The sequence below is a fragment of the Physeter macrocephalus genome, chromosome 16 (genome assembly GCF_002837175.3).
Source record: "Physeter macrocephalus isolate SW-GA chromosome 16, ASM283717v5, whole genome shotgun sequence".
NCBI classification, from domain to species: domain Eukaryota; kingdom Metazoa; phylum Chordata; class Mammalia; order Artiodactyla; family Physeteridae; genus Physeter; species Physeter macrocephalus.
In genome coordinates, this window is record NC_041229.1 from 87,272,835 (window position 1) to 87,298,802 (window position 25,968).

At 45.3% G+C, this 25,968-nt stretch overlaps 1 protein-coding gene across 1 annotated transcript in view; it reads right to left on the minus strand.

Moving 5' to 3' along the window:
- SLC1A2 (solute carrier family 1 member 2) overlaps window positions 1–25,968 on the minus strand; it is a 145,708-nt gene that overhangs the window by 31,261 nt on the left and 88,479 nt on the right. Inside the window, exons 2-6 of the mRNA XM_007129547.2 lie at window positions 18,014–18,153; window positions 16,005–16,157; window positions 13,899–14,149; window positions 8,016–8,184; window positions 3,434–3,560 (exon numbers count right to left, since the gene is read on the minus strand). Of these exons, the coding sequence (XP_007129609.2) occupies window positions 3,434–3,560; window positions 8,016–8,184; window positions 13,899–14,149; window positions 16,005–16,157; window positions 18,014–18,153 (840 nt within the window). The remainder of the gene's footprint in view (window positions 1–3,433; window positions 3,561–8,015; window positions 8,185–13,898; window positions 14,150–16,004; window positions 16,158–18,013; window positions 18,154–25,968) is intronic.

Genomic DNA, 25,968 nt, shown 5'->3' on the forward strand with positions numbered 1-25,968 from the left:
CCTGCGCGTCCGGAGCCTGTGCCCCGCAGCGGGAGAGGCCACAGCGGTGTGAGGCCCGCGTACCACAAAAAAAAAAAAAAAAAAAAAAAAATCACACCGAAATGAAGGTTTTTCTTTTTTTTTGGTGATTCAGAGGGCTTTGCAGGATTCTTAAGGAATTCACAAATACAGAGAAGCAAAGGGTTACGGACTGAATTGATAATAATGGTAATTACAATGTAACAACAATAATAATACTAGTTCATAGAAAATGCTCCGACAGGTCCTGGCACATAGGAAATGCTCCATAACTGTTGGTCACAATTTCACTTAATTCTCACAGCAACCCTATGATATGGATTCTATGATCAATCCATTTCACAGACCAGGATGAGGGGTTTAGAGTGTTTCTAACTTACCTAAAGTCACACAGCTAGTAAGAGGAGGATCCTGGGTTCAATCCAGTCTGAGGTCAGATGGAAGTTGATTTAGGTAATGCTTCTCTATAATTCCAATTACTTAGGCTGTGCAATGAGTTAACCTCTGTGCTTAGCTTTCTCCTCTGGAAAATAGGGCTCACCAAAGTACCTATTTTTGCTAGGTATTATTGTGAAAAATAAATGAGTCAATGCATGTAAAGTATTGGAATAGTATTAAGCATACAGCAGGAATCTGGTAAATCTTAGCTGTGATTTAATAATAATTATAATATTATTATCTTCTCAATAATAGGTACAGGACAGTAATTGAAAAAGTACTGAGCATATAGCAAGAATTTAATAATTCTGTTATAATTTTATAATAATTATTGTTAGAATAATAGTAATCTCCTCAAAGATGCATTTTGCTATTACTGCTCTTCTTACTACCACGTAGAGAAGACTAGGAAAGAACTCTGATGATTTAAGCTTTGAGGGTGTCAGTTAAGGAGTGGTTGGTTGTTTCATCCAGAACCTTCTCACACACATCGTTTTCACTTGCTGATGAGGCAGCTAAAGAATGAAAGAAATGTGTAGGATTGGCATCTCACATCCTATTACACCCTCCGGACTGTTGGCCTAGATGAGGTAACCCAACAGCTGTCAGAAACTGTTCCATAGGTCTTATTCCTGACTCACAATTGCTCTTCATGTCCTGGGATATGATGCTAAATCTTTAGGAGATTTGGTTTCAGTGAAGAGGAAACTTCTCGATCCACACCCACTCCATCCCTGCAGAGAAGGGAGGCTACACTTTATCCCATGACTCATCTGATTTCCTAGAAGATTCCCTCTGCTTCAAGGCCTCAGTGGAAAATGACAGTGGTATGGATAAAGGAAGGAATCTTCATACATTACCCACATCGCTGGTATCATAATACAGAAAAATGGACTGCGTATTTAGAGCTAGAGTGCTCACTCTGCTAGGAATTTCAGGAAATGAAGGCAGATCCTAAGGTTTAAAACCAAGAGGCCTATTCTGCTTCATATATTACCATTTATTAATCTCTCAGCAAGCTCAGAATGGATTTAAAAGGCTTTTAAAATATTTTTACAGCGTGACATCGTGTGTGACTTTAGATCTTCACACAAAAGAAATATTCAGAAATCTAGCATTGACTGGGAAGTTGAGGAATCAGTACAATACTCGAAAAGAACACACTATTGTACTAGCATCCTTTCCATGTTTCTAAAGTACAAGAAAGCAATGATCAACACCAGCCAGACCTATTAAATATGGTTCATGAAATCATGGGAAACATCTTCTTGATCTAGGACCCTGGGGCCTTCAGCTAGCCCCTCGTTCCTAAAGTTTTAATAAGAATTTACTGCAGGCATATCATCATGTCTGGAGATAAAATACAAGTCGAGAACAGATTGTGCCCTTGTAAGTTGGGAGTAAGGGCCAAGGAGAGGAAGGAGAGAGAAAGAAGGTGGAATTTCAGGGGAAGACACATAGAATCGGAGGAGGATCAGAGGCGGACTGGGGAGGCTGGTGGGGAGCCCCGGAGCAGGAGGAGACAGGGAACCTGTAACGCAGAATTCCTGTGGCAAATAGAACACACATGTGGTTTGGTCTTATTACTAGGCAGGCATACAGGACCGTCATAGGGGTCTGAAATGAACGTATGTAAAAATCTTTCTGTCTGATAGATACCGGACACGAGAAGTTTCCAGTGACTGGAGGTGACACGACTTCCTTGGTGAAGGAAAGAACACCTATGCTCTGGGCTACCCTATACTTCAGAACCACTGACCATAAACACACATGAAATGAAGTGGAGACAATATTGCTTACATGATTCAAACAACAACAACAAAACCCCACCCACTTACATATCAAAGATTTTGATATCAGCATAAAGTCCAGCTCTTCCTCTCCCTAGCTATATACACTTAAGCAAGTTAATTCACCTCAGTGAGCCTCAGTTGCCTTTTCTGTCAAATGGGAACCATAACACCATCTTTGCAGGGTTGTGGGGATTACATTTGATAGGTATGAAGCACTATCATGGCTCCTGGCAGATAAGAAGAAATCAATAAAAGATAGTTTTTATGATGATGGTGATCATGATGATGTTAAAGAATCAAGATTTAGTGTCCCTGGACCAGTTTTCTCTGCTGTAAAACCAGAGAGTGGGACCAGATTTCCAAGAGTGCTTACAGTTCTAATCTTTTGTGATTTCACTTTTTCTTGCATGGCCTGAGAACTACATTTTTTTTTTTTCTTTCCTATATGAGTCACGAGTAACCCAGGTCTAAGGTGCATTGCTTTTGGACACCAGAATACTGGCGCAGTGATTCTTCCAGACACCCTGGGTCATGCCATATCCCTGAGATCTTGGCCCTGTCTTAGTGTAGTGTATCCTGATACCATTCAGCTTCAGGATTGCTAACTGGTTTTTCAGCTTTTCTGTCCTTTCTTTCTGTTTTTTTTTTTTTTTTTAAGTCTTTTCTTCCAGGGCAGGGATGGAAGGGGCCATCCCTTTTTATGCAAGGGGCCAAGTACTAAATATTTTAGGCTTTACAGGCTACACAGTCTCGGTCATAGCTACTCAATTCTGTCTTTTCGCACAAAAGCAACCCTTGACAATACATGAACAAATAGGTATGGCTGGGTTCCAACAAAACTATTTATGGGCACTGAATGTGAATTTCACATAATTTTCACGTGTCGTGGAATATTACTACTCTTTTGATTTTTTTTTCAGTCAAATAAAACCCATTCTTAATTCACGGGTCATACAAAACAAATGGCAGATAAGATCCGGCCCACAGGCTATAGTTTTCCGGCCCATTTTCTAGTGAAAGCTCCAAAAAAGAGATTTTCATCCCTTTCTCAAAGTCTTTCTGGAGAGCCCTTTGCTTGGTTCACGCCTGCCCACTCTTTCCTGCTGGGAGGGTTCCAGTGTCCTCTGGCGACCCCAAGGCCATCTCACACGCCACCACCATGAAGTAAGAACAAGCCCACTTACCACATGATCATGATCACTAGCTTCATCACAATCTCATTCAAAATGTTGAAGAATTCCACCATCAGCTTGGCCTGCTCGCCCATCTTCCCCATGGCAATGCCAAAAGCAATGAAAAACCCTATCAGACCTGTTGGGTGAATCACAGGACACAGAAGGACAAATTACAAAGCATGTGTTTCTTCTCCCTTGTTCATTACTATCCCCCGTGTATGGAGCCACATTCTTACCACCTGTTACCCTATGAATTAGGCATTAAAAGACAAAAGCATTATGTTTCACGCTTTTCCCCTGGATAATTATGGCTTTCCTGAATACTTTCCACAGGAGCAAGTTGAACTGTAAGCAGGTTAGTTCCTTGCAGAAAAGGAATTCATTTTCATTCCAAACGAAAAAGTACTCTCTTCTCTCTCCTCCTCACTTATGAAATCATGTGGAAGCAGATTCCATTCGTACATAGATTAAAGAAGGAAGGCTTGTTGGGACTTGGGGATTATCATGCAAACTTTGCGGCCAATATTAGAATAGCAGAGACCAATTAGCCAATTCAGTCTCTGCCAGGGTTATGTCTATATTAGTTTGGTGTTATCCCAAGTTAAGGCATGGCTGGTATGTTTCACTCTAGGAAAACCCTAAACATGAAATATTTTTCCTATTGCTGCGTGCCTAATTGGAGAAGGAGGAAGAATCTCGAAAAATCCAAGGGAAAGCAATGAAAAATCCAAAACCGTTGGGAAACCCCAAATGACCCAATTTGTTTGGATTTAACCTGTTATTTATTAATTCATCATCATTCTTTCCATGGTCAGAATGGTTAGAATGCTTTCTTTTTTATTGTGGTTTTTTTTTTAGGATCATAAAGTGAGAACATAGTCTTTGTTACTTCCTAGCCCTTTGGCCCTCTTCTCCCTTCACTTGATATCACTTGCCTTCCATCTAAATGCAGCCCCCCTCCCCCCAGCCCCCAGGGTCAATCTAATCCCAGGCCAGGAGGATTTGAGGAACCCTGTCCCCACCTCTTGATGCTGGCATCAAATTGCACTAGGTCCTGGACCAAGCCCAACAGCCAACCTTGGGTCTTATTTCTATGTTACCATTTACCTCATTCCCTGAGTATCTGTCCAGGGACCCGCCTGATACGTTAGCGCCTCCAAGGCAAGACCTGGCTTCTCTCTCCCCAGAATATTTTCTCTGGCACCACGCTGTCCCACCCCTCTTCCTCAGCCTCTCACCCTGGAGTCTCACCCAGACCCTCCCAGGGACTGGGGCACACTACATGGCTAACGGATGTCCCCGTTACTGCCTGAAGGCTCTCCGGATTTCTGATAACCAGTCATCATGTGACCTCCAGCTCCCAATCTGTTATAGCCAATCTTGGGGCTCCAACTCTGAAGATTTGCATGGACTATAAATCAATGTCATTGTCCCCTTGGCAACGGGCCCTTGCTTGCCCACCTGACGTTTTCTCTGACCTGCAGTATGGGCCATCCACTCTTCCCTCTCTCTCCCTCCTCTCCTTATACCTACCCTGTCCCAGTTTGGCAGACTTCATTTCCAGTCCCTCCCTATTCCATCCAATTTCCTATTGCGTCCGTCCTTTTATGCCTGCAGTCTTGAGCGGTATCAAAGTAAATGACAGCATTATAATATGATTCTCTCAGGGGAAAATTCTTTCTGAACCTCTGCTTTTACCTTTCCTCTAGTCACCAAAACCACTCACCTCCCACACCAAGCACACGTCAACCCAGACTGTTCAACTACTCTTTGCTACCGTCAGCAAAAAGAATCTAGCACTTGCACTGAAATTGTTAATCCTTGGTATTTAATATTTCCCCTTTGTAGCTCTTGGCCAGAAAGATTAACTAGTGACTTACAAGTGAGTTATTGGCCATAAACACAAAGGCTTAATGAGAATTAGCGTGACCTAGAATCGGAGTGACAGGAGAGAGTGACCTAGTTCTGTGGTAATGGAGGAAATCAAATTCAGGCTGTCGTCAAGGCCATGGAGAAGAGTTTGCTAAGTGTGTGGTGAGCAATAATCTGTGAACGTTCTGGCTGAGAATAGCTAGTATCACTTGGTTAATTCCATTTGGAAATTTTAAGAGAAAATGTTCAAGGTCTCAAGATCCCAAAGAACTAGAATAAAATAGCTCCCCTGACAGGGTCACCAGAAACGGGCCATCTCTATGAGTATAAGAGAGAGATGTTGAAAGGAGCGCTCTCTCACAGGAGTTGATTTAAGTGGTTGGGATTGAAGTAGAGCCCGGAGCAGTCTGGAGGTTTTGGGGGTAAAGAAATGAGTCTTTAAAGAAGTGGGGGGCCAGAGCCAGGATTTTTATCTTCACTCTTGCAATGCTTGATCCTCGGGACTTTCCAAAGCCAAAAAACAAACCAAAACCAAAAAAAAAAAAGAAAGGTCACCATCTCTGCCCTTGGAAGACAATGGAAAGAACCTTATTTCAGCCATGATTTGTAAATGGGAAGTTTCTCAACAGTCTAACTTCCCTTAGCTTTCAGAGCCTCAATTTGCACTTGGAAACCCACAGCCAGCTTGTGCATTTCCCTCTGTAAACACTGCCTCATTGAACTCGCTGGAACAGGGGTGTTTCATTTGAACAAAGCCCTCTTAGACTTGGTCACTGGGGTTGAGAGAGTCTTGAATTGTGTTGAAACTCCCCGGTACAGCCAAAGGTCATGTGACTTCCCAGAATCCACCAGGACTCTGGAAATGACCACAAAAGTCTTCTGAATGATTCACCCCAAAGCTCTGGCCCCATTACTCATGGCCACAGTAGAAAATAGTGGGGCCACTTTGACCATAGGGTTTGGGGGGCAAAGGGGATTTGGGAATGCCTGAAAGGGTCACAGATATCTGGACAGTGGGAGAGAAGAGCCACTCAGGGTTGGATGCTGAGGATATTTGCAAACCCTCCTTCTCAGGGGAACTCTCCTCTTTTCTCCTCACTCCTTCCTCCTCTGCCTCCCACTGGTTGTCAGCAATGTTTATTGATCTGTTGCCTGGCAACCTGGTCAGCTTATCTCTTCCTCCCTGTCTGCTTCCTGCCAGGTCAAAGAAAAAGCCGCCTTCCACTGGCGGGGCAATCCTGCTCCGTCCATCTTTGTTTCTCCACCGTTCTGGATAAGTAAGGAGAACGGTTACTACATTTAGAACAAACATAAAGGACTCCCAGGCAAAATCTGAATTTCAGAAAAACAATGAAAAACTTTTTTTTAGTACAAGTATATCCCGTGCAATGTTTGGGACATACTTAACACTTTAAAACTATTTGTTGTTTATCTGAAATTCACATGAAACTGGGCACCCTGTATTTTATCTGATGCCCCTATCAAAGAGACAAGGGCATTTGATCTCCTAGATGGTAAAGTGAGCTCAACCTTTTCTAAACAGCTCTCATTCAAATCCTTAGAAATCTCGCTTGCGTGGATCTACATACTTCTTCCACATAGATTTCCCATTTCTCCCAGCTTATGACCAAATGTCTTGTCCTGGGACACCATTCTAACAGTGGATGGGGGTTATTATGGGGGGGGGAGTGAACCCAGAGGGTGGATGGGGAGTAAAGTGAGCAAACTGGAGGCACCCACACAATGGGGAGTCTCTATCCTCTGTGGGGTGTTTTCTACTGAGCAGCTTAGCACTCCATCCCCGGCCTTTAATGATGACAGCGGCTCACATGATAAAGCATATGGCGCGTACCATCCTGCCTACGTGCACAGTCTCATTGAATCCTCACAGTGATCTACAGGAGAAAGGCCAACCCCATGCCCACTTTACAGATGAATCTTGAGAAGTGGAGCAGCCAGCCCCTGATTAGATAACCGGTGAGTGGTCCATAAGGGATCCAAACTGGATCCAAACCAGTCTAACGTCAGAGCCAAAGAACCCCTGGGATGACACTCAGAAGGTTCCACGCTCACTGAAATCCCAGAAAGTTAAACCAGACAGTCTCCTTTGGACAAGCTCGTTTTGGCACCAACGCCAACACTTTCACTCCTGATAGCACTGCATTTGTTTACAGACTGTGAGGGCTGAGGTGGGACAGCCCCCATGCCAGCGTAGTCCTGGGACAGACACAAGGGCGCCTCCAAAAGAAATGCTTAGGAAATGAAAGGATTGGATGTGTAACTTCACGAAATGGAGAGTCAGAGAAGGTGACTTGCCAACACCACGCAGAAAGTGGGGGGATGTGGCCGGTGAACGTCAGTCCCCTCGCTTCGCCCATACCCCAGTCCGGCTGCCACGTCAGTCCCCTCGCTTCGCCCATACCCCAGTCCGGCTGCCACGTCAGTCCCCGCGCTTCGCCCATACCCCAGTCCGGCTGCCACGTCCCCACGTGGTATTGCTCCTGCCGTCTCCCTCGTCCTTCACCTCTCAGTTTTCAGTCCCAAGTGACCCTCAGATTCGCTCCCCAGAGACAGCCTCTTGCTCCACCTACAGGACAGCAGGGCGATCGGCTTTCTGAGAAGGAAGCGAGGATGCCTAGGTGCTGACCTTCAGGGAAAGCTGGCCACGTGGCCCCGGCAGAGGCACCTCCCCCAAGGACATGAAGACCAGTGTGCCTACCTAAGACATTCATGCCGTCCTTGAACTCCAGGTCCTTCTTGATAACCACCTGCGTCTCCTCAGGCAGCTCAGTCACAGTCTCATTCAACAGCGAGAGGACAGCATTGGTGGCATTGCTGTCCTCGTCTGATGGAGGGGCCACCAGGACTTTCTTTGTCACTGTTTGAATCTAATGGAGTGGGGGAAAAAAAACCACAAAGATGAGAGGTTTGGTGTAAAAGGTCACCAAAAGCCTGGCCGCCTACATAAATTTTTGAATTCCCAATATGTCAAAAATATTATAATTGAGAAATGGCCAAACAAGGTTATGAAATTGGGGAATATTTTATGTGTTTGTGTTTGACAGAGCGATGCTTCATGGCACAACTACAGTGGGATACGACCGTCCTCATCCCACGATAATGATGGGATTTATAACATTCTTTTGTAACTACTATAAGCAGTGTGATTGGTCATGGGACCCAAGCTTCAAGGTGAGGGATGCCTGTCTGCTTGTTTCATTCCCATGGAGATAGTAGCAAATGTGAGACCCAGTTGGATGACCTGCTAGCCCCTGTGGAGGGTCCTGGATCTGGTCAGCAACAGGAGGGCACGGGTCTTGTTGGAAGTCAGATCAGCACCTCATGATCTACCTGATCTGCTTCTCCCTGCCTGGTTCCTGTCGCACGGAATCTTCACAGGCCCACTCTCACTGAGGCTCCTCCCAGAGCCTGGCTCTGCTGGGAAGCTCCATGGAGCTGCCAGATGTGCCAGCTGCCAGCAGCCCCCATGGCAGGGTCACTGGCTCATATTCCATATGTAAGGTGGGAAGACACCCACTCCTTCGGGGCGGTGATGCCAAGCCTTGCTCAATGTTCCCCAAGCATCCCTGTGCAAACGGCCCCCTAAGAAGCTCTCATGCTATTCCTAGACATCTGGGGCGGCCACCCTTTTTTTTTTTTTTTTTTTTTTTCGGTACACGGGGCCTCTCACTGTTGTGGCCTCTCCCGTTGCGGAGCACAGGCTCCGGACGCGCAGGCTCAGCGGCCATGGCTCACGGGCCCAGCCGCTCCGCGGCATGTGGGATCTTCCCGGACTGGGGCACGAACCCATGTCCCCTGCATCGGCAGACTGACTCTCAACCACTGAGCCACCAGGGAAGCCCTGGCCACCCTATTTTTAAAGGTGCCAAGCACCCTGCATGCTATGAAAACTCACGTCTAAGCCCAGAGAAACACTACCTCCAGGGGCATTAAAACAGAAGTCATGCAGAATCCTAGAATGTCAGTGCCAGCACGTAGTAGGCGACAGATGGCTGAAGCCTGCATAGATACAGAAGAGGGGGCATGGAGAAGTCAAGTGACTCATCAGACGTCATAGAATTATTGGGAGAACTGGGACCTCAACTCCGATGCACTGACCACCACTGAGGTCTTTCACCACCTGTGCTGCCTGATAAACTCTATGGACCCAACCCTCCAGCAGCTGGGCCCGAGAGTAAGCAAGGCTGACCTGACCAGCTCTCCTAACTGGGAGAGAGGGAAGCACAGCATTCCCTGAGGCAAGGCAGGTCCTCTGTGTTCTAACCTGGCCACATGCACTGTGCAGGGAGAAGGGCAGCCCCAGCTGAACGGGACCAGGGAGCTCATGGCCCCCTTGGTCCGGGCAACGCTGGTACAAAGAGAGAACGCAGGAAGGATCCAAAGGGAAGCTTCCATGAACAACACAGTCCTCCTCCAGGGGACAAAGTGGGGATCAGAGCCAACTGTAGGCCTATCCTGAGAAGGCTAAAGAAGCCAAAGCTCAAGTTCAAAGGAGTAACGGCCATGGGCCTGAATAAATGGTGCTTCCAGGATCAGGGGGGCGGCCAGGTGCTCCACCTTTGACCACGATGACTTCTTATGTCAACAGGAGCCCCTCAAGGCTCACAGGGTTGAGTAACTAACCCCAGGACAGACAGCTAGTAGTTTACTGAAGCAGGATTCCAAATGAGTTATCTTCGGCTCCAAAATCCAGCTTCCAAAGAGCGCAGCTCAGCGGCCGAGTTGAAGGTTGGATGACAGGCCCGGTTCTCTGCATTCTCAGTTCAAACCTGTTTGGGTTGAAGAACCCCAGCTGGCTGCCAACTCCAGTCCCAGCCACCAGGGTCTCTCACCTTAAAACCTGCAAAAGCCTGCTCACTGACTCATCTCCTCTTCCTGGCTACCTGCGATCCCCAGGTAAGTAGCTACTTGGAGCTCTGTCTATATCCAGAGCTTCCAGGTTGATTTTTTAAAAATAGGAAAACAGTCATCTCCTTGCCTAAACGCTTAGAATAAGAACCAGAGTTTGACCCTGGCCCACCAGGTCCTCCTGCACCCATTCCACTCCCCACTCAGCAGCCTTGCGTCTCTTCTCACCAAATGCTTGCCAACCTCTGCGAGACTCTGTCCCTGCTTAGTGGGCTCTTCCCCCAGTTCTCCTCAGGCTGGATCATTCTTTTTTAAAAAAAAAATAAATTTATTTATTTTATTTATTTATTTTTGGCTGCGTTTGGGTCTTCATTGCGGTGCGCGGGCGTCTCGTTGTGGTGGCTTCACTTGCTGCAGAGCACGGGCTCTAGGTGCGCGGGCTTTGGTAGTTGCAGCACGCAGGCTCGGTACTTGTGGCTCACAGGCTCTAGAGCTCAGGCTCAGTAGTTGTGGCGCACGGGCTTAGTTGCTCCGCGGCACGTGGGATCTTTCTGGACCAGGGCTTGAGCCCGTGTCCCCTGCACTGGCAGGTGGATTCTTAACCACTGCGCCACCAGGGAAGCCCCGGGCTGGCTCATTCTGAACCCTTATTGTCTCAGCTCAGACGTCTCCCCCAGTTACTAGCCCATCATCCTGCTCCAGCTCTCAGAGTGCACTTACCTTAATTTTCAAGTACCTTGTGCGTTTACCTGACATTTGTTCTGGTCTATCTCCCCCCAGTCCCTGAATGTAAGTCAGCCCCACTGAGCAGGGACCCCAACCGGTTCGTTCTCTGTGGCATCCCGGGCACCCAAATATCGGCCAAAGGAGCAAACCCAGTTCACTGAATTCCCCGGAAGAAAGGACCCCATGTGGTCACTCTCACTGGACCTGATGAATGTGGTCAGGCCACACCTGACAGCCTGTTGCCACCTTGGAAACCTCACCTTGGTTCAGAGTCAGCCCGAAGCAGTGAACAGGAGGCCTCCCTGCTCTCCGAGACACAGGTCCTGCCACCTTGGGGGAGGAGCCTCTGCACTGGAGACAGCACGCCTTTCACTTTACGTCTCTGTGTCTAACTCTGGCCCTGAAGCTCCCTCCACCCAGGAGAGGCTATTAGAAACCACTCCCAGCTGTTCTCCAAGGGCACGCAAGGCACCACCCAGCACCCTTTCTCTCTGGTAATTCCATGTCACCGTCAAAGAGTTCCCTTTCTTCCAATCCTCTTCAAGGCCCTCCTAAGCCTATGGGATTGCGCCTAGTTTAAGCTTCCTTTCCTCTGGGCTGCCTGGAGTCTGGCTTAAGGAATCTGCACCCTCCCCCACCCTGCGGTCAAATATTCCATATGATTATCTCTCTGAGTGTCCTAACCCAAAGGACCATGTCCTTGGGCTTAGGCTGGAGGACTAAGGGCTCACTCCTCATATGAATGTTGTCAGTGGAGGGGTGGGTCCAGGGAAGGGGTGAGGCAGGGAATGGCGTGGCCCTCTATTCTAGTGTCCCCCAGTACCCCTTGCCCTGGGGGACACTAGAGACTGCCCATCGACCAGACAGGTCAGGGAGCACGAGTATGGCTGACACCGCAGAAATTCACCCCAGCCCAGAGCACAGCTCTGCGTGCTGCCTGCTTCTCCATTCTGCCTCACTGACTCAGACCAAAGGGACTCCTTCTTGCATGGCGCGTGGTCGTGATGGGGCACAGAAGGGAGGCCCAGATCTGTCCCTCCCCGTCCCTCCGATGCGACCCCTACCCCCAGACTCCTACCAGCTCAGCCTCCAGCTGCTACAGCTCCAGAGCGCTCTTTCCAAAACGTTAAGAATAGACTTGGCACCCGGTTGCGTCTATCACCCCAAAGGAAGCAAACTCATCTTCCTAAGCAGGCTGGCTGAGGGGCAGGCACATTGCACAGAGAGGGTACCAGTAAGCACCCCTTCCCTAGCCTGTTTCTATTCACTCCCCACCCAACTTCCCCCGCCTGGAATGTTTCCTTTAATATAGCTCCTTGCTACAAGTGCCTCTGAAGTGGTATTGGAAATCAGAGACCATATTCCAGATTTATCCAGAGTCAACTGGGCTCAGCAGTGATTGGCAATATGGCACTTTGGGGGCAGCTGGGAATGCAGACTTTTCTTCTCTGTGACCTGTTTCCTCAATGTATTCTCCTGTGATTCCCTGGAAATGGTTGAAGGAGGTTCCTTGATTCTAGTTTACTTCCAACCAGAGTTAATGTGAACTGAGGTGTATTCGAACCTAAACTAGCCTTAGGTCTAGACAACAGGCTGGTGAGGGGGGCCTGGGCAGCTAACTCAGTGGTTCCACTTGAGAGAGGCTGGAATCTGGGACCCGGGATATCTGGGACTCTTTGCTGCAGTGCTTGCACCTGGACAAACAGCAGAATACAAAGAAACTATAAGGGACCAAAAATAACTGCGTGCATGTGCAGTCGGGGCAAATGATGAACAACCAGATACAAAAAGACCCAAAACCCAACAGCCACTTCTGAGGTGTCTGGAGTAAAAGCAAAAGCTGCACACAGCACCACCAAGGCGGTGGGCATGCCACCCAAGCCACCCCTCCCGCCTGAGCCCTGGACCCATCCTCACCCTCACCCCATTTAAGGGACCAGCTTGCCGGCCCTGCCCCCCACCCCAGGGAGGGAGCGAGGGAAGCTGTTACTTGTTTTCACTGTACGGCAGCACAAGTCCAAATAAAGCCTTGCCTGAATTTCTCGTCTGGCCTCTTATCAATTTCTACTGATGAAAGAGTCCAAGAACCCTGGTCGGTAACACACCCAGCAGAATCAACTGGTTTTAAAAGTCGTGTGTTAAAAACTAGATATGCCTGTGCCCAGCTGGTAGGAACATATATATCGATACAAGTTTTATAAGGCTATTTTTGCAACATCCAGCAAATTCAAAATATCAACTCTCTGGCAGGACAGTTTTGCTTCTAGAATTTATCCTTTAGAAATACTACACAACAATGAAAAACGAAAGAGAGAGATGACACTAAAACACTGTTAAACGAAAAAGCAAGGTGTAACACAGTACGTAAGGTGCAGCACCATCCAAGCTGAATTTTTTTTAATTTTATGCACACATAACACACGCATATGTGACAAAGAAAATATATAGGAGGAAACATGAGTAGCTCTAGGGAGGCGACGTGGGGACTTGAATTTTTACTTTATGTGCATCTATAAACTTTCCAAAATCCTCAGGGATTAATTCCAGAATTTGACAAATACCCACTCCCCAGGACCACCCTGGAGATTCTGATTCTGTAGAGCTCGTGCATTTTTAAATGGACCACGTGTGGTTTTGCTATACTGCTAAGATCAAGAACCACTGAGTACTCTAGAGAGTTGTGGGCAAGGGTGATCAAAATGTCCCCTTGGACGACACAGAGACAAGAGCCAAAGAGAAGAAAAAGAGATCAAAGAAGAAAAGGAGAAGGGGGATTCCAGAGCTAAATGTTATTAAGTGTACTGCAAAAGAAAGGGAAGGTTAAAAAACAAAGACAACACGACTCCAATCCTAAACTCCTGCCCCAGATGACCCCATACAGCCCCTAGGCAGAGAATAAATATGAAAAAAATTACTCCCCAGAGCTGATTTGTTGAAACAGTCTCTAAGTTACCACCTTTGTAACTTAGGAGTTTGGAGAACAATGGGTATCAGAACTCTAGGTTACCTGCTGAAAACAGGCTTGGACAAGGTTTTCAGGGAAGAGATTTCGAATAAGGTCCAGAAAGGCATCCAGGCTGGACACTTCATCGTTCTTCTGCCCAGGCCCCAGCTGCTTCTTGAGTTTGGGGTTCCCCGGGTGGATAGCCAAGACCAGGATGACCCCCAGCACCGCAGCGATGATGGTCGTGGACAAGTAATACACCATAGCTCTCGTGCCTAAGCGGCCACTGGCTTTAGCATCCAGGCCTGACAACCCTGGATGGAAAAGAAATCCAGAAGTATTAGTTCTATTATTTTCCTGTTACTTGCCCCTCTCTGCATACCTATAACCAACCCTCGGCTTCGTATTACTCAAACGTATTAATGGTTAATTAAAGCTTCTTCACCTGAATATTTGGTCAATTCCACAGTTTACAATTCAATTTTCCAAGGATATTTTTGAGATTCTAGAGAACTGGGGAGAGTTGGAGAACATCTGGTTCAGGGTTTATAAACTGGTTGGTGAGTACTTTTTGTCAGTCTGCAATAGTGAGTTAAAATTGAATACTCTCTTCAATTTTTAATTCTGAGATTATGTCCTTCCCACTTATTTGATATTAAGATATCCTTTCTTTATGAAGTGGTGGTCCTGGTACATGCTAGGTTTTTTTTGCTTGTTTTAATGTCCTCACTTAGGAAAATAAAAGATTGGTAGCCCTATGTATTCAAAACGTCTTTTGAATACATTACTGGTCATGAAATCAAAAGTCTGGAAAAGTGGTTCTAGCACAGCCTTCTCATTCCCCTGAGGTGAAACTTAACGGACACCACGTTTTCTGGTCTCAAGTAGGGATGTGAGAACAGGTGCACAAAACACCCAGCACGGGTGGGAGCTTCATCTATATTTCAGCAGCTTCTGTGATGGTTAGCGGAAATTCCAAGCAAGTCACAAAAACTCCAGCCTTCACTGGGTTTTTTTTCCAGTAGTTTCCTCAGTTTTTCTACTTCCTGGTTTCAGTTCCTGCTTTTACTAGACTGAGAGATGCAACCCTTTCTGGGGATCAGTCTTTTTTGCCGTGGGGGAGGAAGCTACTATTGATGTTAATAATTCTCTGAATGAAGCTGACCCATATGTGACACATTTCTCCTTACAACCTGAAGTCTAATTCTAGCCAACGGAAGTGAGGTTTCCTTACCAGGTTGACCAATGTACAATCTGTTAAACAGGCATGGAGAACAAATTTTCTCTGGTTTAAAAAGGAGCATTTAAAGTAAAACATAGCTTCACTCAATCTGGGGCTGAATGATAAGATCCTCCTGACACTGAGTCCCAGCTCTTTCCCTCACTGGATTCACTGATCAACCAGCTATGAGACTGTAGCATCTGAATCTCTTGGTGTTACCAGAGCTTCACTACCTTCATAAGGTGGATGGTCCAGAGGGACCGCTTTCTCAAGGTCACCCAGCCTGTTGGCACGCAGATATAAACCAAAGCCCAGTTCTTCATCCCTAACTCAGAGCTTAGTCTCTAAACTTCATCAATTTATACCTTGTTTGAGTAATATTATTTGGTAAGGAGGAAACTACCAGTATAAGCCCAGGGAGGGGAAAAAATTCTTTCAAATAAAACAACTCTTTCAGCCAAAAAAACAAGTGAACATGACCTATACATTAAGGGTACCTTTCTTCTGAAAAACTCGAAGGGTTTCATATCTAGTATTTCATTTATTTTTAATACCCACTTCCCTCTATACCCAATTAAGTAGTAAAGAGAAAATTTCTTTTTCTATTTGTTACCTTTATTTGTCAGTTTCTAAACAAATACAATTTGGGAAATGAGAAAAGTATACATTAAAAATTAAAATCACTAGATATGATCACTTTTAACATGCGGCTATTTTCTTTTTATCTTTTGTTGCTAGACAGACAGATGGACCAACCGATAGATGGCAAACTCTTTTTTTAGGGTTGCTTATCCCAATTTTAGAGACAGGAAAAACCAAGGCTCTGAAGTGAAATGACACAGATGATCACATTCATTGATTCAACCAAATTGAGAATCTATGGTCAATCCAAAAGCTGGAGTGGGAGAATGACCCGCTTTGGCCCGGTGCCAGAGAGGTGGTCTTACCTGTGATTAAACTGGAGATGATTAGAGGCAGAATGAGCATCTTTAGCATCCTCATGAGTATATCCCCTGGGAAGGCTATTAACATAACCACATCAGGGTGGATAGGAGATGCCAAGCGAAGAAGCCCTCCACATACTGCCCCCAGGATGACACCTATAAGAAAGGGGGAAAAATATGAATTTAGCTTTTGCCCTCATCAAATGAATAGCTCTAGGGATGTAGTTCAATGACATTGACCTTCCTCCTACTTCTCCATCATCAGATGATGACTAACACGTAACAAAAATACCATTAGAAAAGTGAAGTTGATTTTGATGACTCGTGAGAAAATACTTTATATCTCCAACTATTTTAAAGGCAGCAGTGGAAGAGTCAAGAAGAGCCTTCTCAAGGCTTTGTGGGAAATATAACCTGGCAACTTGACTCTGACTTCTTTGAGGATATCATCCACTTGCAGAGTCACAGATTGTCAGTAGAAATAATCCACAGTGCCAGATATTGCTTCTCTTCGCAGCCTAGGCTGGCCACATTCCATGGTGTTTAATGTTTTTCTTCCCTTTTGAACTGAATACCAGACAAAAGGAACATTTAAGTGACCAAGCTGGGGTGTCTTCTTTATTCTTCTATTTTCTTTGACTTCCGATCATTTCCCCATGGCTTATCCTCAAGAAGTTTTGTCTTTGACTTCTGTGTCCTTGTACATAATCTTGAGACTTGCTGATCTTAGGGGAGGTCAAGGGGGTGTGTCTAAAAATATATAATTTGGGAGGAAACAATTTGGGCAGAGATGCTAGCAGGAGCCTTTCACTTTGCATACGCAGGGATTCCACAAGAAAACCTTGGATCTCTCCAAACTGATGGCCAACATAAACTACCTTCTGGAGACCACAAGTGGGGTCATAGCATGACTGGAGGTCCTAGGTATGTGGCTGTGGTGTTAACTCCAGATATGCAAAGGGAGTAACATGGCCAAAAGCCTTAACTTTTTTTCTTCCACAGGTGAAAAACACACTTCTTCAAAACCTATGATGAATGAAATTTGCTTCTGTGGAGGGTAACCCTTGGAAAACCCTACCACGCCTGTGGTCTTCTTCTATGAAGTGAACTGAGCTGGGGGGCAAGTTCCCAGTCCTGACTCTAGTCCACCGACATCCAAGATGACTGACTCGAAGGAGAAGCCATGGACAATGCGGGTGTGTGTGTGTGTGTGTGTGTGTGTGTGTGTGTGTGTGTGTGTGTGTAGATGGCTCTTCATTGTTTCATTGTATAGCCTCATAAGAGTGGAAGAACAAGGATGGGGGGTTGAGAAAGGAAAAGATGTGGTTGTCACTATAAGAAACCGCAGTTTTCCCCATTATCAATCAATCCTGGTTGAAAACCCAAGGCCAAGTCTGTATCAACAGTCACACGAAAGGACAACCAGAGCTTGGGTGAGGCCAGAGGCAGGGGAGTAAGGCTTTTGAGGTGGAGCTGGAGTGGATCGAGGCTTTGGGACAAGCCTCTTCCACACGGACCTCGTTAGCTAATGTGCTAACTGAATCTAAGTTAATGAGATGCTTGAAGAAGGTTAGACCTTGGGAGCCCTGTTTGTGGGGTTAGGGCAACTGTTGCCTTTATCTGGACACAGTTACTTCTCTAAATGTGGTATACTGACCTTCTGCTTTGGAATCACCTAGAAGGTTTGTTAAGATGCAGATTCCTAGGTCTCACTCCAAGTGGCCCTGAGTCTCTGTGAGTAGGGCCTGGGAATCTGCATGCTGACATAGCCATGGGAAATGTACACGCATACTGAAATCTGAGAACCACAAGTTTCCCAAGGAGGCAAACATGGCTAGGGCAGGTGGCAGGGAAGATGGTATCACTGAGGCAGCCGTGCCTGGGTAAAGGCAGATTCAGGCAGAGCGTGTGGCTTGCTTTCCAGGGGGAGGGCTGGCTTCCAGAACCAGCTTCCACACTTAGCCAGGAGAGACCAGGGGAAGAGGGGAGGGCGGGGCAGGCCTGTCACCTACCGAACACGGTCAGCGTGAGCAGGAGATTCTTCCCCAGCTTGTCACACAAGCGCAGCCCCAGATGCCGGGGCTTCAGCTCCTCCGAGCTGAGGTGGCTGTCGTGCATCCGTACTTCCACCTGCTTGGGCATGTTGTTGGCACTAAAACAGAAGGGGAGGCAGTGCTTAGAGTCCGCTGGGCACCTCTGCAGTTTGAGGGTCTCAGGTTGTAGGAGGCGAAACAGCCCTCCCCAGGCACAGCTGGGAATCTGGAACCATGGGCAGGAAAGTAAAAACCAGGGCAACTCAGGGCACCCTGAATTCCAGTTTGCCTATAAGCAGGTTACTAGGACACACCAAACGCCAACACGCCAAGTGCTTTTACCCCTGTTATCTTGGATCATCACAGAAAAGGCATCACATAGGCAGTGGAAGGTTTTTCCAAGAGTTGCCCACCATGGTAACTCTCTGAGGCAAGTATCTCTGCCCTGTGTTACAGAAAGTAACTTGCCCAGGGTCACAGGCTAAAAGGAATGGATAGTCAGACTCCATATATGCCTGGCTTCAAACCCTGAGCTCTTTCATTCTTGTATCAACAGCAAGAAGACGCGGCTTTTGAATAATCCAAGGTCAGGAGCGTCACAGCCTAAGTCACTGCTAAATTAAATGCCTCTGAGCTCAAGCCTTCCCCATTCTGGACACAGAAAAGTCATAAATGCTAGTAGTCCAAGTTTTACCTCTCTTTTGGAAAAGATGGTTTATCTAGTTAAAAGAAATTCATTCCAATGTGGTTTTTAAAAGGTCACTTGCATTATCAGGACTCCTCTAAGCTGCCAATAGTTATGCTACCCAGTGTCAAAGAAGTATGGCTTTAAGAAGCATGCGATCACCTTCACCTGTAGATGCACCCCAGCCCTCTTCCAGAAAAACCCCATGCGAACCCAAGCTATGCTAAGACTCTGCCAATGGAGCCCTTGCCAGGATAATGAGTATACTGCCCTTTTTTCCAGCTATGTCATTTCCCAGGCCGATAAGATTTCAAATTTAAGCTTGGGGACCAACATAAGGAGGCCGATTTTTCACTTTGACGTCTTAGGACGTTTTTGTTAGCTGCCATTTACAACCACCATCATGTGACAAACAAACAAAAAAAGTTCTTTAACACCTAGAAAGACAAATCACAGTCTCTGAATAAATGACAATACCTTCCCAGATAGGCAAGTGTCAGCTTTACCCAGATATTCTCACCACAGACTGGGGAGATCTTCCTTTGGAACCAACAGAACTCTTCAGGTTAGTGGTTTGGAATCACTGGTTATAGTGGAAATGGTGTGGGTTTTGGAAACAGAGAGCCTGGGTTCAAATCATGACTCTATCACTTGCTAGCTGTGTGGTTTATAGAAAGAAGGGCTCGAGGCCTACCTTGTGGAAGTTAAACATGATAATGCATGTTGGGGGCCTGGCATGGCAGCCAACACAAGTGGTTCCTTTCTCCAGGGAACATTCACGACAAGGGTGACATTTAAGTTCGGGGACCCACCCAGTTGCACCATCATTCTTTCAAGACACCAAGCTTAGTTTCCAGAGTCTCCGAGTCAAGACCAGGGACCCAACACAGGACTTACTTTTTCATAACAGGCTGCCTAATATACTTGCTTCCAGAATAAAATGATACAAATGAACTTATTTACAACACAGAAACAGATTCACAGATTTAGAAAGCAAATTTATGATTACCAAAGGGGAAAGGTGGGCGGGGGAGGGATAAATTAGGAGTTTGGGATTAACATATACACGCTACTATATATAAAGTAGATAATCAACAAAGACATACTGTGTAGCACAGGGAACTCTTCTCAATAGTCCGTAATGACCTATATGGGAAAAGAATCTGAGAAAGAATGGATATATGTATATGTATAACTGAATCACTTTGCTGTGCACCTGAAACTAACACAACATTGTAAATCAACTCTACTTCAATAAAAAATAAAAATTATAAATAAATAAATAAATAACAGAATATTTTAAAAGTAGGAATAATGTGACATGGTCTGGTAGAATGCCCAGGTGATTACATTAGTCAAAATCTAAGCTTCTTAGTCTTCCCTTAATGGCCTAATATTCTACTCATCTAGTTAGTCTGGGGGCAGTCTCTGACTATCTGGCATATGTGTGTGTTAATGATCGCTCAGACAGTCTAAAGAAGAAAATAGGGCATGAAGCTCACAGCAAGCAGACAGGGGCTTTCTGACCAGTGAGCAGTAAGTGCCACTTCCTCCCATCACCAAGTGAAACAGACGGAAAAGTTCTTTTACAGCACAGCAGGGAAAATGATCAAAACTATCTTTTTAACATGGATAGACCATATTTCTATGCTTGCATTAGGATCTTTTTATATTTTTTAAACACTTCTCCAGCCAGTAATCTGAAGCTGTAAACCAGGAAACTGCCAACGGAGAATGGGGGCCGTACGTGTTCAGAAATGGTGAATGCATTCGTTAGCCAGCCCTTGGCAAAAACTCTATGAGCCCCTTGAGAGTGTAATCCCCTGCCTTCTGCTTCATTTGAAGCCCTCCTGCCACCGAAGTTAGAATCAGGCACGTGGTTGGTATTTCAGTGAGACTCACAAGTATTTAAACCAGACATTCTGGCAGGATCCACACGATGTAATGAAAGTGTCAAGCATCAAGACAGCCGTGTCCAAGTGAAAACACACAAATATTAGGTTAACATACACACCCGATCCAGCAGTGTGGTCGGATGCCTACTGGCCACACTTCTTAGTTGCACAAAATCGCTGTATGTTTAATGATTTGTCTTTTAAGCCATGACAAAATGTCCCTGAAGCCCTGAATCAAAACAGCCACATCAAAGTGGCAGCATCAAAATGTCATGAACCCACAAGTACTGAGAGAATGCCTGTGACTTGCCCTCTTGAAATTAAACATGTGCTCCAGGCTCAGAGGAGCTCCTAACCTCTGCACAGAGAAAATCATTATTAAAGTACATCAGAGCCTTGGCTGGCCTCTGGGGATGCAGGGAGTCCCCTGAGAACTCTTTGTAAAGATGCTAGACCAGTCTAAGTGATCCCTGCATCCCCCAGAACACAAGGAGAGCTTGAAATGGAGATTATAGAACATAACGTTAAATAATATTGTATAGCATAATACAGAGCTGCTTCTAAGCATTATATATCTTCAGAAGAACAGATATAGTTTTGTTTTTGTTTTTGCTCTATTTTATATTCACCATTTCCAATGCTCTTTATTTCTTCCTATAGTTCTGGGGTTTTTTCTTCCAGTTTTATTGAGATAGAATTGACACACAGCACTGTATAAGTTTAAGGTAAGCAGCATGATAATTTTTTTAACATCTTTATTGGAGTATAATTGCTTTACAATGGTGTGTTAGTTTCTGCTGTATAAAAAAGTAAATCAGCTATACATATACGTATATCCCCATATCTCCTCCCTCTTGTGTCTCCCTCCCACCCTCCCAATCCCACCCCTCTAGGTGGACACTAGTGGGAAACAGCCGCATAGCACAGGGAGATCAGCATAATAATTTGATCTACATACAACATGAAGTGATTATCACGGTAAGTTTAGAAAACATCCATCATCTAATATATGTACAAAATTAAAGAAATAGAAAACAATGTTTTCCTTGTGATGAGAACTCTTAGGATTGACTCTTTTCACAACTTTCATTACATCCCTAGAACAGATACAGTTTTTCAAATGAGATTACACACATCCACGGCTATGTGAATGCTGGTTACTGAATGCACATAGTAACAGCGGCAATAACAAGGATAACTGGTATTTACTGAGGACTCTGTGTGTCCAACACTATAGTCAGTGATGAGTAAGGTGTAATCCTCGTGCTTAAGGAGCTCTTAAGGGGAAACACAAAGCACGTTGCATGGTACTTGTCTGCTTTACATATGGGCCATGATAAGGCCCTGTACAGGATGTTACAGGACATGGTAAGAACGGTGCCTAACCTAGCTTTGGGGAAAAAGAAGACTGTTCAAGAAAGGCCCCCAGGAGGGGCTGATACCAGAGCTGGATCTTAAAGGATGGATCTAATTTAAATGTCTACATCCTGTACCAATATTTGAACCCTGAGAGCAGGACTGGGATATTTAACACCTGGTCCAAAGCACTTGATAAATGTTTGTTCAAAGAAATTAAGAATTGGAGAGCAGCTATAGAGGGCACTGTGCTTTCTCCAGGGAACCAGGCCCTTCCTTCTACAGTAGACTGGCAGCATACCACCTAGCACCCCTCATACCATTCTGCATCTGTTCCACAAATTCCCATTGGGCATATATTACAGGCCCCATGCTATTCTAGGTGATAAAATATCATAACAGACAAAATAGACAAAGCCCTTGCTCTCACAGGCTGTACATTTTAGTGGGATAACAAATAAATGAATAAATATATTTCAAGTGGAGATAATGTGCTAGGAAGTGGGTGACAGGTGGGAAGAAGGCAGAGTTATTTTGCATCAAGTGGTCAGGGAAGGAGGGCTTCGTGATAAGGGGACATTTGAACAGAAACCTGGAGGAATAAGGGGTCTCCTAAATTACTTATGCAGTTTGTCCAGAGCTTAGCAAATAAATGGCATACACACAGTTTGGAAATCTGTTGGTCCAAACTAGAGCCCGAAGCTCCCACCAGATGCCAATCTTGGTGTCCACGCATTGGTTTTTAGCACAGGCCCTGATTCAAATAAAAGTCAAGGCAGTAATGCTGCATCCCATTACCATCATGAATATGGTGGAGGTTCAATGACTGTCCCAGTTCCGAGCAAAAGAAATGGATATCAGAGAAAGGTGAGTTGGACACAGGAGGAAGCCTGAGGTCACGACAGCCTGCAGATTTACTTCTTTGGTAATGAACAGAAAGGGCAAGGCCTGATCTGGGTAGGTCCACTGTATAAAGACAATAAGTTATTTCAAACGTGTACACTTATTCCCTCATTAATGTTCCCTCCCTACAACTTGTGGCCATGCAGACGGAACCAAGAAATAAGGATTTTGAAAGCCCGGGAGTGGCTTGGTTATACCAAATCCATCAAGCCTGATGCTCTCCCCGCACCGTTCACCACCTCTATTTCTACTCGGCTGCCTTCTGGATGGAAGATTTAGCAATGTAATTCTTTAATACAGTATAAGCCAATTAGGCCACATCTCTCTCCATTGCCCAGCAAAGTAACGCCATGCGATGGGAGAGCTGTTTGTATAATTTAAACTTGAACAATGAGCCTATAATTTCCTTCCGCCTTAGCTTCTCCACTAAACTGTTTAAACAGCTGTTAATTTTGCAGTCGCTGCCCTGTTCTTTCTCACACAAGTCCACGTGAGTGAGTCCTGTTTCAAAGGCAAGCTCAGCTTCTCATGCAAAACATCCTCTGTGACTCCAAAGGGAACGTGTAATGGGGCTGGTGCTAAATTTTAAACAATTCTCAGGACCTGCCTTTCATTTGCATTTGCTTTCCCTTCCTCTGCCAAGAGCCTCTAATAATAGGCTCATTAGATGTGGTGTTGGATTCGGATTTCCCGCCTGCACACTTCTGTGTCAACTTATATGGCACCAAATTCTTTTTCCTCCTTCTCTGGTTCAATGAGGTGACAACAGAATGTTCCCCAAGGAACCTAAAAGCAACCGGTGTGTTTTTGCCTGGAGGATGTGAGGTCTGCAACGGGCATCACCCATCTGACCCTCTGCTACCCAAGTCTAAAGACCTCAGAGGCACAGAAGAGACAATGTCCAGAAATGGCCCTAATGGGGGACACTAGGTCAAACCCTCAAGAGCAAAAATAGTGTTTGTTGATGAGGCTTTCCCCCAAGGTGGTCAAGATATTTGAAAAAGAATGCCGGAAATACCAGTGCTGTCAGCTCTGAGCACCACAAAACGGTGATTACAGTTGTGACTGTCCCATATCTGGGAATTCCCTGGTTCCCTAAAGAATGTCACACCCACAGGGAAAGGGACTGGAACTCTAAAACAGCTGGGAATTTCCAACAACCAGTCTCTTCACCCACGCTAGATCCTGTAAGACCTGGTTTAACCATATAAAGGATGCTCACTGACCAACAAGTCAGAATCTCTCTGACAGATACTGTGTCCTCATCGATCCTGAGAATGAATGAAACCTAGAGGTTCACAGCCTCCAAATCTCCTCAGTTCCTTCTGTTCTCTGTGTCCATCTCCTAGATCACATAAATGCTTTCTGGAAAGGTCCTGCCAGTGAACACCAGACTTCACAAATGATACATCTTAAGCTTCTTCTTGAGTATCGGAAGGTCTGGCTAAAGAGCACAGTTTACAATTATTCCCAATTATGACGGGATTGGACCTAGTAGACAACATGAGATGGGAAGTCAGGAGGTCTGGGTTCTAACTCCAGGGCTGCTGCTAGCTAGCTGTGTCAGAAATAATATAAGATTAATGTAAAGTTACTTGACCATTATCAACAGACAGAAGAGTAAAGAACTATGAAATGATAAAAACACACTCTTAATATGAAATACCAATGGGGTTTAGGTATCAGTTTTGGCAGATTTTTATACTTGAGGTCCCAGGCTCTTAATCTGTAAAATAAGAGGGCTGGATTAGAAATTCTTTAACGTTCTAAAATTCTGTGATTCTCTAATTCTCCTGGGGTGGGAGGTGGTAATTAATAGCCTTCAGTTCCAGAGATGCAGCCTCCTTTCTATTCTATCCAGCACTGAATGAGCTTAGAGATCATGGGTGACTTGGAGATAAAGAGACAAACCAATAATAACAGTGACAACCATTTCTTTATGTCTTTATCTCCGTTTTTACCTTTCCTATCTCTGCTACCTAAACATGTTTTTCTAGTGCTACTAAAGCTGAGTTTGGGGTCAAATTCAGTATACAATTCAGACACAGGCATCATCTTAATCCCCCATCCACGCTTGACCAATTCTCAGTCTAGACTTCTAAGGTGGGCAGGTCAATGCCGTGGGAATATAGTCAAACAGGTGAACTGGTATTGGGACCAGCCAATAGCCAAATCCACCATTGAACCACTGAGAGGCCACCTATCTCATTCATAGTCCCGTGGAACTGGACAGGATGCACTCACAGGAACATTCAAGATGAAAAATCGAGGGAAAGGAATCCTTTCTCCATATCACTTCCCAGGCCAAGGGGCTCAAACTGGCTAATGACATGAATCGCAAATAGAGAGTCAGGTGGGACTTTGGATGTTCTCACACAAGGAAGTAGTAGGAGAGAAGGAAGAAGTAATAGGAGACAAAACCATGAAGGACTAAATAAAATAGCACTCACTCTGCCGAGAACCGGAAGTCAAAACACTGGCTCTGATTAGCAGCTGAGAGAAGGCACCTCGGTGGGATGAAATTACATAATAGCGTGGTCATCGGATTCTTGGTTAAAATCTACCTTTTCCAGCTGTGGCTGGGACAAGGCATTCATTTAATCTCTTGGACAATAACATTCAACTCACTGGGTCACTATAGAGCCTTCAATAAGATAATACTCATGAAAGCACCAACAGCATCTAACATATAATTGATATTCAATTTTAGTTTGCTTTCTTTGTCTTAAATGCCTAAAATGGTGCAAAATGACCATTCAGATAGCTTAGCTACTGTTGAGTTTTAATAAGTCACTTTAGCAACAAATGGTATTTGTGCTTTTTACAAAAAGGAAGTCCCAGAAGGGGGTCCAAGTGGGTGGGAGCCTGGGAAATTCCCACTGCTCTAGGCTTCCACACTGTGGAATGGCCTAGACTACCTCTCAAAGAGCATCAGGAGGACAGTCTCAAGTATAAAACCTTTGGACTTTTGTGAAGTCCTCCCCAGGGTAGAGACTTCAGTCGGCCTTGACCCAGTGGAATTGCCCATTTCCAGAAAGGCTCACCACCCAAAACAGAAATAAGACACCAAGGAACAGTAAACCTCCAGGCCCAAG